General features: G+C 39.8%; 1 protein-coding gene and 1 pseudogene across 2 annotated transcripts; one reads left to right on the top strand and one right to left on the bottom strand.

Annotated features, from left to right (window-relative positions):
• The first annotated feature begins 424 nt into the window (after positions 1-424).
• LOC149832107 (E3 ubiquitin-protein ligase MBR2-like) lies at positions 425-6,194 on the top strand. 2 transcript variants are annotated; one of them, XM_090014323.1, is made up of 6 exons: positions 425-1,128; positions 2,114-2,251; positions 4,410-4,505; positions 4,595-4,744; positions 4,860-5,026; positions 6,107-6,194. In XM_090014323.1, exons 1-5 carry the CDS (start codon positions 601-603, stop codon positions 4,989-4,991), a joined length of 1,044 nt encoding a protein of 347 aa, XP_089870449.1. In that variant the 5' UTR covers positions 425-600; the 3' UTR covers positions 4,992-5,026; positions 6,107-6,194. The 2 variants fall into 2 exon arrangements, with proteins under 2 accessions (XP_089870449.1, XP_089870448.1); XM_090014322.1 differs by lacking the exon at positions 6,107-6,194 and having other exon boundaries at positions 4,860-5,355.
• The window catches only part of LOC149832108 (uncharacterized), a 52,628-nt pseudogene continuing 40,564 nt past the window's right edge, over positions 6,154-18,217 (bottom strand).

Genomic DNA, 18,217 nt, shown 5'->3' on the forward strand with positions numbered 1-18,217 from the left:
AGCAGTATTTTTGGTGGGTCTCACAAATCAAAACTGTAGATGAATCATGTGTTGGGGGTGGAGGGCATTCAAAGGTGAATGATTCTGCATTTGTAGAGCCCAAAACAAGGAAATCAACTTCAACAGATGGGAAGTCAAATTTACTGTGGGTAGTATTGTCATTTTGTGTGAAAATTTGTACTTCTTCCATGGAGAGTACAGAAATTAAGAGGGAAGAGAAAGGGATATTCAATCATTTTCTTTATTTCAAAGAGAATAAAAAAACACATATTTTCCCTGCAAGCTCAAGTAACGCAGAGGTGTATATAAATTGCAAGGTCACTGTCATCAATTTCTCTCTCTCTCTCCTCTTTCCATCTTTTTTTTTCTTGTCTGAATCTTCTAATGAGATTGGGTTTTTAGCTTCTTTTGGCCTGAATGATAATTACGATGTAAAAGTAGATTGGTGCTCTCTCTCTCTCTCTCTCTCTCTCTTCAATTTTCATTTCTCCCGTCTGCGGTTTCCCATTTGTACTAGTTGGGGGCGCCTAAGAGTGAAGTTAGTTTCTCTCTCTGAAACTCCATAGCCCGCCTCCCACCCTTCCCCCCTCTCTCTCTAGCATGTCTGCCGAATTACCAAATGCACCACCATCTCCACCAGAACCCGGCAGCAGCAGGAGTTTCAGTAGAAAGGCAAGGTCAAGCCTGAAAAGAAACAGCGGCAGCAGAACCAGCGACCATGAGAGCCCCAGATGCAAGCCCTCTCTCTACTCCATGCTCCTCTCTCTAACGTTCACCAACACGCCCGGCAAGAACGCCTTCAGAGGCCTCAGTTGCGCGTCCACCCCCGAGGTCTACAACCCCTCTTCAGGCTACTCTCCGGTCCGGCCGTCCGCAGATTGGGAGGCGAAGAAGGCGAGCCAGAAACCGGTCAAGACGAGCGGCGGGAGGGGGCGGAAGAAGAAGACCCAGATTGTGGACTCTGATGTCTGGTGCGCTCCCGGCATCCCCTTCGCCACCGATGCGGATTCGGTGGAATGTGTGGTTTCTCGCAGGCCGGCCGAATCGGTGGGAGCGAAGAGGCGCTCTCGACATCAGAGGAGTGTGGCCTCTGATTTCACCTTTGATGTCGATAGCAAGCATAGAGAGGTATTTGCTTTTGGGGGTCTTTTTCCTTATGTTCTTTGAAAGATTTGATTTTGCCCCGCTTGTTTTTTTTTCTTTGTTTACTGGTTTGATTCTTTTTTTCAGTTTCTGTGGACATGCTGTTGGTGTTTGTTTTGGATTTGAGTTTGCTTTTTCTGAAGATTTTTTTGGTATGGTTGTTTTAGTTCTCTCTGTCTCTTTTGGCATAGCAAAAAAAAAGAACTGTTTCAATGGGTGTTTCGAATTTGGATCTTCAATGCTTTCTTGGTTGATTGCTTTGATGGGTTTTTGGGATTTTGATTTTCTTTAGTTGTTTGATCATTGGTCCTTTTAATTTACATGCTTCTTTTAAGTAAAGTATTGATATTGTCATTTTGGTACTTCCGGTTGCGCTTCTTTGATTTTCAGTGTTATGGAGAAGTATCTTCGGGACATAATCTTGATAAGTTTATTGATTTTGTAAAATCTTCGTGATATGGATATGGAAGTTGTTAGATTTTCCATATAGTTTGTTTTCGTGTTATTTCTTTATATATCGTTGAGGAATGTCTGATTTTGATTTCTTAATGCTTTCATTCGTCTATTTCTTTAATTGTGTTTCTTTCTTCTCTGCCGTCTTCTTTTATCTCTCTTTTTATGTAATAGTCCTAAGTTTGTCCAGGTTTACCCTGTGGATGGGACAATGCTTGATGGTGATTATCAAGATGATGCTCAAACTTCTTGAGTTTCCTCTTTGAATGTTTTCCAAAAAATTATATTCATTTATTTTGATTTTGTTTTAACTGGCTTGTTCTATCACTGTTACTTTTTTAAAGGATCTGAAAACGTTGCGTGAGTTCTTTTTTGCTTTAACCAGAATGCTTGTAATTTTTTCTGGGGTCTTTGTTTTGGCCTTCCGTATGTAGATTTAATTTAAACGGGTACTACCTCTTTGAATTGCTTTTTCTTTTAAAAGAAAAAAAAACTGTGTTTTTCTTCATCTTTGCAGCGTCCTTACGTTGGAAGACCAAGCACCATAATGGAGCATATTTCTGAACTGGACCCCATGCCTGTATTTGAAACACTTTCTCCGATAAATTATCGGCAATTGCAAGGATTGCGTCGCACGCCGGGAGACCTTGCAGAGGTATGACTTCAGAGTATTTTTTTCATTGTTTTCCCCCTTTATGTTCACTCTCCTTCATTTGAAACATTTGAGTATGAAAAAAAATGATAATTACTGGCCTTACAAGTTGATTATCTGTCAAGTCTTCAGATATGTAATTTTGTTTCATATTCATGTTCTGTAGTCTTAATCATATTTGAACTTTAAAGCTAATGTCTCTTGAAAAATATATTGAACCGTATGATATCATTCAATACTTTCATTTATCTTCATATATTGAACCGTATGATATCATTCAATACTTTCATTTATCTTCATCTATATTTTTTATTTGCACAGTTTCTTCCAGTATAAAAGAAGACTTTGTTTAGGCGATGCTGGTTATAATATATACTTTGTGCATGTCCAAAAGGTAAAGCATGGGGTGAACTTGCACTAATGGATCTTGGCAGTGGTGACTAGCCTCTCCTTCTCTCTTCTTCCCTTGAGTGCCATCTCACTCTGGTGATGGGGCCTATGAAATTGCAAACTCTTGCTAGAAAATAAGCCTTGATTGTTGTTACTGGGACAGAAAGGGTTCAATGTCTACTCATGAAGGTTTTAGATTTTGGATCTTTTGTTTATACAGTCCCCATATATTTCCAAGGTTGTATAATATACAGCCAAACTCATAAAGGTTTGAGAACTGTCCTGTGTATGATAATAGAGAAGTACCACCGAGGTGGTATCCCATGTGGTAAGCGGGGTCCTGTGCCAAGCTGAAGGCCCAGGTTCGAATCCCTCTGCCACATGGGGCTTAAGAGTTATCTGGTAGGGGTCTGCCTAGTCCTAGCTTGCCTTTCAAACAAAAAATGATAATAGAGAAGTACGACCCATCTGTTACTGTCAGGCATAAATCGGTTTCATTTGTCTCATGTATGATTAGTATCAGGAGCCAAATACGACCATCCAGTGTTATCAAACATATACAAGTTGACTGCACTTGTGGTCTGTTATTCAATGTCAATAACCATCCATCCACTGCGCTGTTGATTGTCTAGTGCCACCATCATCCAGTGCCATGATTTCTTTCTCATAAGCTATCATGACCTTTCTTGCTAGTCCTAGCACATTAAAACCATTTGTCAGTCTATATGTCATCCTATCAACATGTCTCTTTCCGTCTTCTGTGTTAAAGCACAGGAAAGAAAAAAGGGCAAACAAAAAAAAATCAAAAGCTTGTGGAGCTGAAACATGTTCATCATGCAAAGTAGAACAATCAGCTGGCTTAAATGATGAATGCTGAAAAGAAAGTTAAATATATGCAACATGTGGGGAGGCTAAGATTGACTTGAGCAGTGGTTGATATGGCTGCTGGATGAGGTTTTGCAAAATAGAAACTCCTTTATTTTCAGCATGTGCTTCCAAGATATGCATGCATTTTTAGGTTATTTGCATTAAATCATTGGTGCTTTTATTCAGCATAGTGTATATTGAAATTTGAAAACGATTTTCTGGGTTGCCGTTTTGTATTTGAAAAGATGGCCCTTTTTATGGTACTTCCAAGCGTAAAAGTGGTCCACAGAATTCCTTGTCTCCATCCCCGTCTAAGTTCCAAAGCACCATTGTTTCTGTACAGCAGGTTAATTTTTAAGATCCTTTTGGCAGTCAGCATATTGATACTGTTACATAGCTAGATATTTGTATATTTCCAGATACTGTTGTTATTTGGACATGGTTATCATGTCATCTGGTCTTGATTCTTGCTCTTAATCGTATAAATGGGTACTCTTTTCCATATGGAATGATAGCTTTCTAATCTTGCACTTCATATGCATTTGAGGCTGATGAATAAAATGTCTTTTTTTCCTCAAAAAATTATGTACCAGTACAATTTTATGTGGATTCCGGCTTTTCTTTCTTTTTCACACAATCTGTTGGTAGGAGTGCACGTCACCTTGTGTTGGGACATTGCTAGTTCAAAACCCAATGTTATGTTGTATAACTGGTGGGGGCCTGCCTAACCCCAGCTTGCCTATCAAAAAAAGAAAAATCCCAACATGTAGTCATATAGTTGAATAGATGTTGGTGGCATTTGATGAATACTTCCTCGATCTCATGCATCTCGTTATGCTTCTGTAGTCATATAATTGAATAGATGTTGGTGGTGTTTGATGAATACTTCCTCAATCTCATGCAGCTCGTTATGCTTCAAACTGGCCTTCTTTTGGGTGGAGCGGATTTGTGTGATCAGTTCAGAGGTTGGCGGCTTGATGTCGACAATATGACATATGAGGTATAGACTGTGTGTGTGTGTGTGTGTGTGTGTGTGTGTGTGTGTGTGTGTGTGTGTGTGTGTGTGTTGAACACCAACATTTTGGACAGGAGCTGCTTGAGCTTGGTGACAGGATCGGATATGTGAGTACAGGGTTGAACGAGGAACGGATTGCCCGTTGTCTTAGGAAAATACATCATACAGGCTCCTTATCCTCACATTTTTCATGCGAGAGAGAGAGGAAATGTAGCATTTGTCAGGTTGGCTTTTTTAACTTGATGGAGAATAGTTCTTTTCTCATCCTCATTTTCCTTTCCACCATTTACCATTTCCTTATGTGATTTGTTACAAGCTAAAATTACTTAAATTGTACAGGAGGAGTACGAAGAGGTGGATGAAGTGGGAAAGCTAGAATGTGGTCACAACTTCCACATGTGCTGCATAAAACAATGGCTCTCACGAAAGAATGCTTGTCCTGTCTGCAAGGCAGCAGCATCTCCCTATTAGAACAAATTCTCTTGCTTCCGTTTCATGATTTTCAGGTTTGGTTCTCTGTTCTGGTTATCTCTTCTATTACATGTATAGTTTTAGGCTTGCAATAAGCAAGCATTTATTCTTTACCATGTTACAGTTTGGTTTCAGTAAAGTTCCGTGTTAGCGCAAACTATGACCCTTCTGTGTGGTTCTGTGTTCATATAACGTATGGATTTTGGGATTTTTCAGTGGGATGGTTCTTTTGAAGTCATGCTAATTTTTGTTCTGTCTAGTCCTGTGTCAAGGGTTTACAGATTTATCTTGTTGGGGCATTGATTTGTAAGAAAATGGAATACAATATTATTCACTCGGTGTTGCTCTACCAATTTTTTGAACGTATTCCTGTCGGTACTTCAAATTTCTATATGTTTGCATATGGCAAAAGGGGGTTTGTATTACATAAGACAATAGGGTGATACTATATTGCAAGGGTGTTCCAACAATGAAAAGAGTTCCAACAGAATAATGAAATCTTTTAGTTCTTTCACTATATGAATTCTTACTATGAAACACCGTTGTGAAACTCCTTGCAAGGTCTATCATTCGTTCCACATTGCATCCTATGTTCGTCCTCATATAGATCAACAAATGAATCAAATTCATTGTTACAAAAGTGGACAGTCACATTTACTTCCATCAGTTTCAGCTCCATCAGAAGTTTCAATAGCAGAGGCTCCATGATGGTGTAACATGATGCTAATTTAGTACAGTACCGAAGCAACAATACCTTGATTTCATGAGCATAGGCAGAGCTTATTTCTCTCGAGTACTATCTAACCGTCATAACGATGTTCCTGTGCTTGATTTTGTTCAAGTAGTAACTGCACAATATTAACAAATTAAAACAATTTTTCTATAAGATCAGTATCCATCTGCTTGGGAACTCAAATTTTTAACTGGTCCACTCGAGCTACCGGTGGGAACCAAGAGCTATTATCAGCTTCCCAAAGATGTCACATTATAATAACGACTGCATTTTTTGCAGCATACTAATTTCCTCATAAAAATTTAGTCATGTCCTGGTCATGTAAATGATTTCTGTTGAAATCTTCATTGATGCACTAAGCATGATGCACCTCCATGAACAGCATGCGCTCAACTATCGATGGATGTCTTCAAGGGCCAAGCACCAGCATCAAAATGCATCAATAACATCATGACGAGCAAGAAACTCAATTATGCAAGGATATACCTCAATATTAGCCTGCAGAAACATGGAAGAGAACCAATGCATCAAGGAGAAATCTGTGTGTGTGTGTGTGTGCGCGCGCGCTTACATGTAGAAATTGGTAGGTGTGACTAAAAAAAAGAAATTGGTAGGTGCCCAAGTTTTGTTGTACACTTGTGTGCACCATCCTTGAACTGTCCAATCCAATAATCAGATGGTAAAGAAAACCTACAGATGTAACCTACATGGTTGCTTGAATGATCCTTAGTAAACAAACCATGCTTAATACGTGAAAGGGGTCAGATTGAGAGAAAGGTTGTTGACCCAAGTGTAAGTTGCGGGCACACTTACCAAGCGTATATATATCTGTGTGTGTGATATTATTTGAGCAGGCATACCATTCGCCCACCAACAAGATCATAATGGGCATAGTGATGACTGCCTCGTTCTCCAAATACTTCGTAAGTTACCACATGTGGTTGACTGAGTTTTACAGTTTCTGTCAATAATATGTATTACACAAAAGGTTATATAAGAAAATCTTCTCAAAAGAAAGGTACATTCCATTGTAGAATTCTTACCATATACAGCCTGAGGTGGGCAAATCAGATCTTCATCTCCTGCAAGTGCTAAGACAGGGACATCACACTTGTGTAGATGATCCTTGTAGCAAAACCTACCAATTCTGTCACGTAAACCACCACAATATCTGAAAGCAGTTGTTGTTGGGTTAAACCACCACGTTGGTGGTTACCCACGATGTGGGTAACACTTCCCCACATAAATTGCTCCTTCCGTTAAACCTACATTAATCCAGAGGGAACGGTTACTCAACCGTTCTAAATTTTTTGAGCTTATAAAAGGGTATCCATGAGCGACCCTTGAGAAGAGCGCAAATATACAGAAATTTTAAGAGGGAAGAGGTCGACTCACCGGTAGCATTCGGAGGCCTGCGCTTGTGGTGGCTGCAGACCGGCTGAGTTGAAGGTAACCCCTCTCCGGCAAGCACATCAGCTCGTCAATGGCCGCCTCAGGTACGCTGTGCGTTTCATTTTTTGCAGGGGCTGCATACTAGCTGGTGGTGGAAACCCTTGTCTGACCCAACATTGGGTTATGGGCCCACTCCCCGCTTCCGCTGCGGGGTGTGCCTTTTGGTCGTCCAGCAAAGCAGGTCACCGTGGGGTGACGCTGCTGCTGGTCGCCGGAATCCGGCGACTGTCGTCATTGGGCGACAGACAGGCATTTATAAAAAAAAAACTTACCAGTGTCGATGGGGTTTTTTCGAGTCTTTCCACCGTCAGGGTTGCCGTTGAAGCCATCAGAACCGTCGCCGGCGACTATTGAGTCGCCAGATTTCTGAAGAGGCTTTTGTGTTTTCTCGTTTTTTCGCCGGCGGATGAATAGGCTTTCGCCGGAGAAGAGACGCCATCAAGCGGCGACATTGGTCGCCGGTCGGCAGGCGGCATAGGTCGCCGGTAGGCGGCGGCTGTGGCCATCTCCCTCTGCAACTGTTGTTGCAGATGCTGTCGCCCCACCGTCAACTGCGGGGTGACCATTGGGTCACCGATGGTGGTGGCTGACACCTCCTCGTCGTCAGAGTCGCCGGCGATCGTTCGATCGTCGGAGCCGGCGGCAACACTCTGCAACAAAAGAAAAAGGCGAAATAGGGTTCAGAAAACCCTATTTCGCCTCTTATGGTTTTATTTTTCGGGTTGGATTTCTTAATCCGGACCCTACCCACCCGACCCGATCCATAAGGCTCCCAGGATCGGATCTGGGATTCGGGTGGGGACACGCTCTGGTCTGAACCGGGTCCGACCCGGATAAGGCAAATACCGGGTTCGAACCGGATTCGGGTCTGAACCGGATCCGGGTCCGAACCGGATCCAAACCTTACTGGGTCCGACCTGGGTCCGGTTCTTACCGGGTCCGACCCAGATCCAGATCTTACCGGGTCCGACCCGGATCCGGTTTGTATTTGTTCTGACCCGGATCCGGTTACAGTTGGGTCTGACCCGGATTCAGAAGGGTCCAGGCACTATTTGGCCTGAACCGGATCAGGGACTGATTCAACCCCCTTTCGGGACCGGTTCAGAGTCATTTTTGACTGGTTCCTTCCAGTTTCTCACCGGTTCCGAGATGCTAAGACCCTGTTTTCTTAAGTATGAGAAAATACAGGGATTTTGGCATACGGTTATAGGGTTTTTATGAACTTTTGTCCATACTTGACCATGTTCATAAGGTTCAGAACCGCTTCGGACCCTTGGATGACCGGTTCGGGGCCATTTCAGACCGGTTCAGAGTGCTTTAAGATCGGTTCGTGATACATATGACAGATTCATTTAGTTTTCGAACCATTTCGAAGGTCATATGACTGGTTCATTCCGTTTACGGACCATTTTAAGATATTTTGCATATTGGCATTAAGGATAGTTAGATGACTCAGTGTTTTCATGTCACCAAAGTGACTGAATACACGTAAGTCATCAATGAATTTTTACTATCATACAGTTGAAGCTGATATGCACATTGTACTTAGATTCATGAAACGATAGATGACCCAAATGTAGTTTTATCGTGTTTGGAATTTAAGTAGGGTAGAATAAGGTAAATGTGTCGAGATACATCACACATGAGTATCCAAAGATACCTTGTGTTGATGGTCTAACTTCACAAGAACCTTAGTTTTACCGAATATGGTCGGTAGGCGAAGTGGTTTCACGTGTCGGAGCTCTTACCAAAGTAGGACTCTGATGACCCCCTTCACTCGCCTGGAAAGAAGCATATCAAGGGCCTTTTATTCTTTTGCTTTTTCCACTAAAGTTTTAGTCTCGTATGAATGTTTCTTGATACGTGTCTTTTGTCATGCAGTTTCTAGTTCTGTGATTTTAAATGACTCTAGCTCTATATATTTTCTAGATGGATCTAATTTTAGTGATTGAAAATAAATTGTTCTTTTTGCATTATGGTATATGGATCTAGATCTGGCCCTAAGGATAGATGAACCTGCTGCCCTCACTGATCAGAGCACTGCTGATCAAAAGATTGCTTTTGAGAAGTGGGAGCGCTCAAATAGGCTTAGCTTGTTGCTTTTGCAATCTAAAGTAGCTAAGAATATTCGTAGTGTTATCTCATAATGCAGAACAGTGAGGGAATTCATGAATGCCATTGAGGCACAATTTATGAGTTCAAAAAAGGCCAGAGCCAGTACCCTGATATCAAAACTCATATCTATGAAATATACTGGAGGGGAAAACATTCGCCAACACATTTTGGAGATGAGAAACATAGCGTCTCAGCTGAATGACATGAAGCTCACCATCTCTGATTCTTTCCTAGTGCATTTAGTCCTAACATCCTTACCCTTGGAATATGGACCTTTCAAAATCTCGTACAACACACATAATGATGAATGTACATTTAATGAACTCATGTCCAAGTGTGTTGAAGAAGAAGAGAGGATGAAAGGTGAGAAGGTGCAGAGTGCACATATGACTTCTCATACATCCAAGGTAAGACCAAGGAAGAATGCATTTAAGAGAAATGCTAGGAAGAAACCAACTGGGGATAAGTCATCCCAAGACAAGCAATCCAACTCTGCTCCCATAAAGTGCTTCTTTTGCAAGAAGAAGGGACGCATGAAGGCATATTGCATAAAGTATAAGAAGTTGTTGGAAAAGAGAGGTAATTTGTCATTTTTTTCTCATGAATGTAATTTATTACAAATTCCTGAAAATAGCTGCTGGATTGATTCTGATGCTACTGTTCATATTTTCAACTGTCTACAGTTGTTCCTGAGCAGAAGGGAACCAACAATGCATGAGAAAAGCATCTATTCGGGAAACAAGATGCGTTCACATGTGAAGGGTGTTGGAACCTGCATGATTACTCTGGATACAGGCGTAGTTTTAGATCTTCATGATGTCTTTTATATTCTATCGTATAATAGAAACTTAATTTCAATTTCAAAGTTTGATAAATTTGGATATTGTTTTAAGTTTGAAAATTCCAAATTGTTCATATTCAGAAATTCAATTGAAATTGGTTCTGCATCAGTTTATGATGGTTTATATAGATTGAATGTGAAGATCCAAACTCAGGAGTCTCTGACTTTTGAATACGCATTGGTTGGAAATAAACGTAGCATGACAGATGATAAATCTTACATGCTTTGGCATCGAAGGTTGGGTCATATCTCTGAAAAGAGAATAAAGATACTGGTAAATGAAGGGATCTTGCAATCTCTAGATTTTACCGACAATGACCCATGTGTTGATTGCATAAAGGCTAAGCATACAAACACATATAAAGAGGGTGTCAAACGCAGTAGTGAGATATTAGAAATAGTCCATACTGATGTATGTGGACCGTTTTCCCCTTATTACACAGGCGAAAAATATTTTGTCACATTTATTGATGACTATTCTCGGTATATGTATCTCTACTTGATCTTTGAAAAATCTGATGTTTTCAGATGTTTAAGGAATTTAAGAAAGAAGTAGAGAAACAAACTGATAAAGTTATTAAGATAGTCATGTCTGATAGAGGTGGCGAATATTATGGTAGGTTTACTGAGATGGGGCAAAGGGAAGGACCATTAGCACGATTTCTTGAAGAGGAAGGCATTGTGCCTCAATATACCATGCTTGGTAGTGCTTATCAAAATGGTGTAGCTGAAAGAAGAAATCGTACGCTTAAAGAAATGGTTAGAGCTATGCTGAATTATTCAACGCTTCCCATAAAGTTGTGGGGTGAAGCTTTAAGGACTGCTGTGCATATTTTGAATAAGGTTCATATGAAATCTGTGCCTAAAACTCCTTACGAGCTGTGGACAGGTAGGAAACCATCACTGTCTTATATGCACATATGGGGATGTCTTGCAGAGGCTAAACTGTATAACCCCCACATTAAAGCCTTTGATCCAAGAACAATCAATGGATATTTCATTGGTTATCCAGAAAGATCAAAAGGGTACAGGTTTTATTGCCCATCTCACTCACCACAGATTGTTGAAACGGATAAGGCAAATTTCTTAGAAGATGGTTCAGTAAGATTAAGTGCATTTCAAAGCCTCGGTTTTGAGGAAGTACATGATCAAGTTTCGTCACCTATTAAGGAAAACATCGAAAGATACCACATTGTTATTCCTAATGATGATGTGGTTGATCATTCGATTGTTAATGCACAAATCCAAAGTGAACCTATTGTGGACAATGCAGAAGAGCACGAACAGGATGATCAGGTTCAATCTGAGCCTAAGGAATGACATGTTTGGAGATCCACAAGGATTAGGAGATCTGCCATACATCTTGATTATGTGGTGTACCTTCAGGAGCCTGGTGATTTCATAGATATGGATGATGACCCGTTGACTTTTATGGAAGCTGTTGAAAGCAAACAATCTTCGCACTAGATAGAAGCCATGAAAGAAGAGTTAGACTCTATGGCTAAAAATCAAGTGTGGGATCTTGTCACGTTACCTAAAGGAGTAAAGCCCGTAGGGTGTAAATGGGTCTTTAAGACCAAGAAGGACTCCAAAGGTAACATAGAGAGACATAAAGAAAGATTGATTGCTAAAGGATTCACACAGATGGAGGGCATTGACTATAATGAGACATTTTCCCATGTCTCAACTAAGGAGTCAATGAGGATAATTTTGGCCCTCGTAGCTCATTATGACTTAGAGCTACATCAGATGGATGTGAAAACAACATTCCTCAATAGGGATCTGAATAAAGAGGTATACATGGAACAACCTGTTGGTTTCTCTGAAGATGATCGTTTGGTATGCAAGCTTAACAAATCAATATATGGACTTAAACAGGCCTCTCGACAGTGGTATATTAAATTTTTCCAAGTCATTGTGACTTTCGGGTTTACAGAAAACATTATTGATCAATGTATATACCTTAAGGAAAGTGGGAGTAAGTTCATTATATTGATGTTGTATATGGATGACATCTTACTTGCAACAAACGATATAAAGTTGCTTTCAGAGACAAAACAGTTTCTTGCATCACATTTTGATATGAAAGATATGGGTGAGGCTGCTTACGTTCTTGGTATTGAGATTCGTCGAGACCGAACAAAATGTTTTCTAGACCTCTCCCAAAGATCCTATATAGAAAAGGTGTTAAAGCGATATGGGATGGAGAATTGTTCTCCTAGTTCTACATCCATATCAAAAGGTGATAAACTGAGCCTAAAGGATTGTCCACAGAATGATATTGACAAAGCACAGATGAGTGCTTATCCATATGCATCAGTTGTTGGCAGCTTGCAGTATGCCCAGACATGTTCTCGACCAGATATTTCTTTTGCAGTAGGGGTACTTGGCAGATTTCAGTCTAACCCAGGTTTACCCCATTGGAAGGCTGCCAAGAAAGTCTTGCGGTACTTGCAAGGGACAAAAGACTATATGTTAACGTATCATAAAGTTGATCACCTCGAGGTCATTGGCTACTCAGATGCGGATTTAGGAGGATGCCTAGATAGTAGAAAGTCTACTACTGGGTACGTCTTCTTACTTGCTGGGGGCGCGATCTCTTGGAGGAGTGGAAAGCAGACGACCACTGCTGCCTACACCATAGAGGCAGAATTCATAGCATTGTACGAGACTACTTCGCAGGCTATATGGTTAAAGAACTTCATATCACAGTTAAAGGTGGTCGATTCCATTGAGAAGCCACTGAAGGTCTACTGTGATAATGAAGCTGTGGTGTCCTTTTCGAACAACAACAAAAGTACTACGGCATGCAAGCATATGGAATTGAAGTATTTTGTCCTTAAAGAAAGGACGGAGAATCATTTAGTGCATATTGTCAATATTGGTACCATAGAGATAATCACTGATTCTCTTACTAAAGGGCTAGCACCGGGATTATATTCCGAACATGTAATGAGGATGGGATTGTTAAACTCTTTTTTGACATATGCATATAAATAAAGTGATCACTTTAAGTTTTTGATTCTCATTATGGTTGTTGTCAATCTCTTAAGGATTAGAGATTCAACTAAGGACCTTTAGAATAGAATAAAAATGCCATTCTATTCATCAAGTTATTCCCATAAGGTTTTCTGGTTAAAGGGTTTATCGTCGGAACAAGTGGGAGAATGTTGGGTTAAACCACCACGTTGGTGGTGGTTACCCACGATGTGGGTAACGCTTCCCCACATAAATTGCTCCTTCCGTTAAACCTGCACTAATCCAGAGGGAACGATTACTCAACCATTCTAAATTTTTTGAGCTTATAAAAGGGTATCCATGAGCGACTCTTGAGAAGAGCACAAATATACAGAAATTTTAAGAGGGAAGAGGTCGACTCACCGGTAGCATTCGGAGGCCTGCGCTTGTGGTGGCTGCAGACCGGCTGAGTTGAAGGTAACCCCTCTCCGGCAAGCACAGCAGCTCGTCAATGGCCGCCTCAGGTACGCTGTGCATTTCATTTTTTGCAGGGGCTGCATACTAGCTGGCGGTGGAAACCCTCGTCCGACCCAACAGTTGTAAGCTGCAAAAGAACTTTGGCAGGTACTGTACCTGCAAATTATTTCAGCATAACTTTGTGAGATGGAAAGAAAACTCATAAAATCCATGTAGAGCAGACACACTGGCAGATATTAGATGCAAGAACAACAAAATGATTCATGTTTTGCAAACTAAAATGAAAACAATCACGTGCACATAAATCGATGATGTTGACAGCAAGAGTCTTTATACTGTAAAAACCAAAGAGGATCAACTCAAAGTTTTTTTCCAACTTGAACAATAATACCGCAAAGTTACAGTTCAAAGGGCTACGAAGAGGCAACACAGTCTGCATCAGTTTCACACCCTGCGTGTGAGATTCTAAAGGCAGAGGATGGACATTCAGATCTAAGCTGCTTACATAGGCTACCATGTATAGCAAAAAACTTTAAAAAGGACATCAAACTTAAAAGTTAAAAACATTTTTTAATGTACAGAAAAAAAATCAACATCTTTTAATACATAACATATTAAGAAGACATAAAAATAGCTCTTATTATGGGCCATGAACAAATTACATAGCTACTAGTTTCTTGAACTTACAGAAATTATTCAAAACAAGCTTCTCAAACAGTCCAGGATGCATCATATTCTCAGCTGTAATTTGAGGGTTCAGCCAAGACAGCACATGGGGAGGACTGGAACAAAGCGGATATGCTGCAGCCAATAATGCACCGAGTGGAACCACAGGAACATTAAGAGCCTGTGCTGGGTCTGCCTACATGACACGATCAATAAATTAGTCCAAATATTTGATCATAAAGAGCATTCTAGAATAGATGTAATGAAACAAGAAAAAGTACAAAAGAGTGCACGAATACAAAGAGCCTCTTATGGGCACAATACAAAACTCACAAGGAGACACGCAAACACCAGCCACTAAGGCTACACTATATAAAAAATATAAATATTATTTAGCACAAATATGCTTGAGAAAGCATAAACATAGACAAGGGGAAGATCCCCTTTTATAGAGCATAGTGTTAAAGGGCTAGTCCCAACAGCTAGAAAGAATATAAAAAATAAAAAACAGAAATCAGTTTTACAAAACTGCCCCTAATGGGCAGTCCCTATTGCAAAAACAGAAATTACCGAAAATGCCCCTAATGGCATTACCTATTAAATGTATATATATATATATATATATATATATATATATATATATATATACATACACAAGTACATATACGTTAACAATAAAAAAATTGCTAAGAAACTAGATTCAGTACCAACTTAATGAACCCCAACATGTAGCCGACATCTTACATTTTTATTCAATTTTTGAAAAATTAAGCTTGCCAGTGAATGGAATAAGCTACATTCTGTTGGTATTCAAAGATAAAGAAGCACTGAGTGAGACCTACAATTAACTGGCCCCGGAATAGGATGCAAAATAGTACCATCTAGGCTCGAGTCAGCCCTTCCGAAAAGCAGGCTAGGCCTGCCACTGTGGCCTACATCAATATGTGGCTATTCAACCTGCACAGGTGGAACTCAAGCCTAGCAGCCTAGTTTACCTCTTTTCAGAAGCATTGCATCCCCTGACTCATGCAAGCAATTAAGAAAATCAACTAGACAAACTTAGAATGTTTTGAGAAACATATACAGATTAACTTACAAGGGGCAGCAATAACTTAAGAGAGGAATTTGAAGATGTATAGTCAAGGGAAGAGGCTAATGTCACAACTGCAGCCAGTGTTGCTTTACTTCCTTCAAAACCTGTTCAAGAAATGGCATATTAGTATGAGGATTATTCATTCGTTAATTTTCTCCAATCATCACATTAATATCTCCATCATGCATAAAAACTCAGAGCCACTTCATATTAAGTTTTTTTCTTTCTGAAATCATGGTTTTAATATCACAAAGATTGAAGGTTAATCTCAATAGTAAGCATAGCCCCAGAGGAACCACAGACAGACGGATGCAAACAAAGATGCATGCACACACACGTTCACATATCATCAACAACGATAACAAGTCCAGGTTGAATGGCCACATGAGAAAGTGGAGCAGCCCCAGGTTCTAGTTCTTTATAGAGATGAATGAGCACATGGTGAACTAGGAAGATGAGGCTTGATGATGATGATGATCAACTCACATGACTGTTTTACAGATAAAATCAAATAGATCCTATCTTTTCTGAAAGTCATCCTTTCTAAGCTCAGAAACTCATTAATGAAAGCAAATTTCAAGCATATGCAATCTCACCATGTCGTGATAACATAGCATATAATAGGATACCCCCCATTGAATGACCAATAGCAAGTATCTTCCCATCCTTGGGATTGGTTTCCGCCAATATGTATTGCATCTGCATGATCTAAAATAAAATAACCCAGTTCACAGGCTTTTCAAGAAGAAAATAAGGAAATCATGAACTTTTCATGCATGTGAAAGTAATTCAGGTTACTTTAGGAAGATTGAATGTGCACATTCCATGCTCATGTAATGGAGGATGCAAGTTCATCTACCCATGTATTCATTGCATATAGTCACTGACTCTACAGACTGTAACTCCATGGATTTTCAATATGTCCATAAGACTGCACAAATTTTTCGTGCATAGAGCCTCTTGTTTGAGTATCCCATTCATTTTGCAGAAGTAAATTTGACATGGAACATGCACAATTTGCAAAATATGGATGACCACGAAACAGGCAAAAATAAACCATGAGATATCATCAATCATACCAACGAGCTGAAGTGTATGATGCAGCTGTTATCTTTAACTTTTAAAAGAGGTAACTAGTAAATAACTGACGAGAGATTGTGCTGCTCAAAATAATAAAAGGATGCAATCATCAATTTTCCATGTCTTACTAATAAATATGCAAATATCACCCCTGTCAAGTTGGATGTTTATCCAGACCCAAAAAAAAAGAACTAGAATTCAGAAAGGATTCTACAGAAAAGAAAATAAAGGTCTGTGAAAATTTTGCTTGGGAACATGCAAATAAGAAAAAATAAAACATAAAGAAACAGTCACCCTTATCATGAGGAAATGTCACCTAACCGCTGCAGGAACATCTTCTTCCAAATAGCGATCAAAGTCCCAATCATATTTCACAATCAGATCAAGTTGCTTCTGGAAGTCCTCTATTGTTGTAGCAAGGCGCTCTTGCAAGTCATATAATTGTGTGGGTCTTTGACCTTCCTCAATGATATTTATAAGCCTCTAGCTTAGATCTCTAATTTGGCTAGCTATAGCAGAATTTTGCCTAGCTTCAAGCAAACCTGAAATTTTTCCTCTCACCTCGTCAAAGCGATCCAATAACTGAGTATCTTCTAAAATTTTTGATATTCGATCAAATAATTTAGCAGACACAATCCTTGATTGACCTTCATTGAGGAAACCAGATAGCCTTTCATCCAAAGGCATAAAAATATCAGATAACATAGATGCTAATTCTGATTCTTCCCAGCAGTATGCTTTTGCTTTGCTCAAAACCTGTACTTCCAGTATCCAACAAATTTCTGGCTTTCAAGACTGACCGTTTTTCAATAGGTGGTGAACCATCTGTAACAACCACATCAATAGATCTATCATGTGCTTCACAGATACATTATATGAAGAAATCTCCAAATTAAACTCCCCTTGTCTTTTGCTCAAACCAGCACCTCGAACTTCAAGAATCCATGTATCAAACCCTTGTCTAGATATGTGCCTTGCAAATGAAAAATGCAAACAATTTTAAACACGTTAATTAGGAAGGCTAGCTGCACAGCACACCACCTGCCCCCGCCCCCCTCCTCCCAATACATAATAACTAGGAACATAATCAACATGTCACTTTAATGTTTAACAATGATATCTAATCAAATAGAATAGTATACAACAGGTAATAATTTACTAAAGCTGGATATGTACAATAAAGACTCGGAATTTGAAACACAAATCTACCGATGTGAAGAATCATGTGGATGGGTTCAACAATGTGGTTGTTTTTCTAACCCATAGTCACAGATATAGGTCTCTAGTAATGTTGACAAGAGTTTTTGTTGTGAGGACATCTGCTGGGGAAAACCTCAGAATTGAAAAAAAAAAAAGTGAAACTTTTTAAATGAAAATTATAAAAGTGAACATGAATTCTAAAACCTGTAACAATAATGTGATATTATCAAAAGCCACAGTGATTTTTTTTTTTTAAATATTGCAATTTTCTTTTCATGAATACAAAACCGTTAGAAACACAGTAAGTTTTGAAAGTTGCCAAAATTAGTGACTATCCTAAATAAATCTCCTACCAACAACAAAAGATGAAATTACAAATTTATATAATTCTTCAACCATGCATTTACTGTGGGATGTAGTTAGGGGTGGCAATCGTGTCGGGTTGGCGGGTCAGCATACCTCAACCCGAACCCGACCCGTTTATTAAACGGGTCGGCTGTGGCAAACACGAACCCGACCCGTTTAATAAACGGGTAACCCGACACAACCTGCCAACCCATTTAATAAATGGGTTGGGTCGGGTAAACGGGTTCTCAGGTTTGCGGGTCGGG

The sequence above is a fragment of the Nuphar pumila genome, chromosome 7 (assembly GCF_984573655.1).
Source record: "Nuphar pumila chromosome 7, dmNupPumi1.hap1.1, whole genome shotgun sequence".
Lineage (NCBI taxonomy): Eukaryota > Viridiplantae > Streptophyta > Magnoliopsida > Nymphaeales > Nymphaeaceae > Nuphar > Nuphar pumila.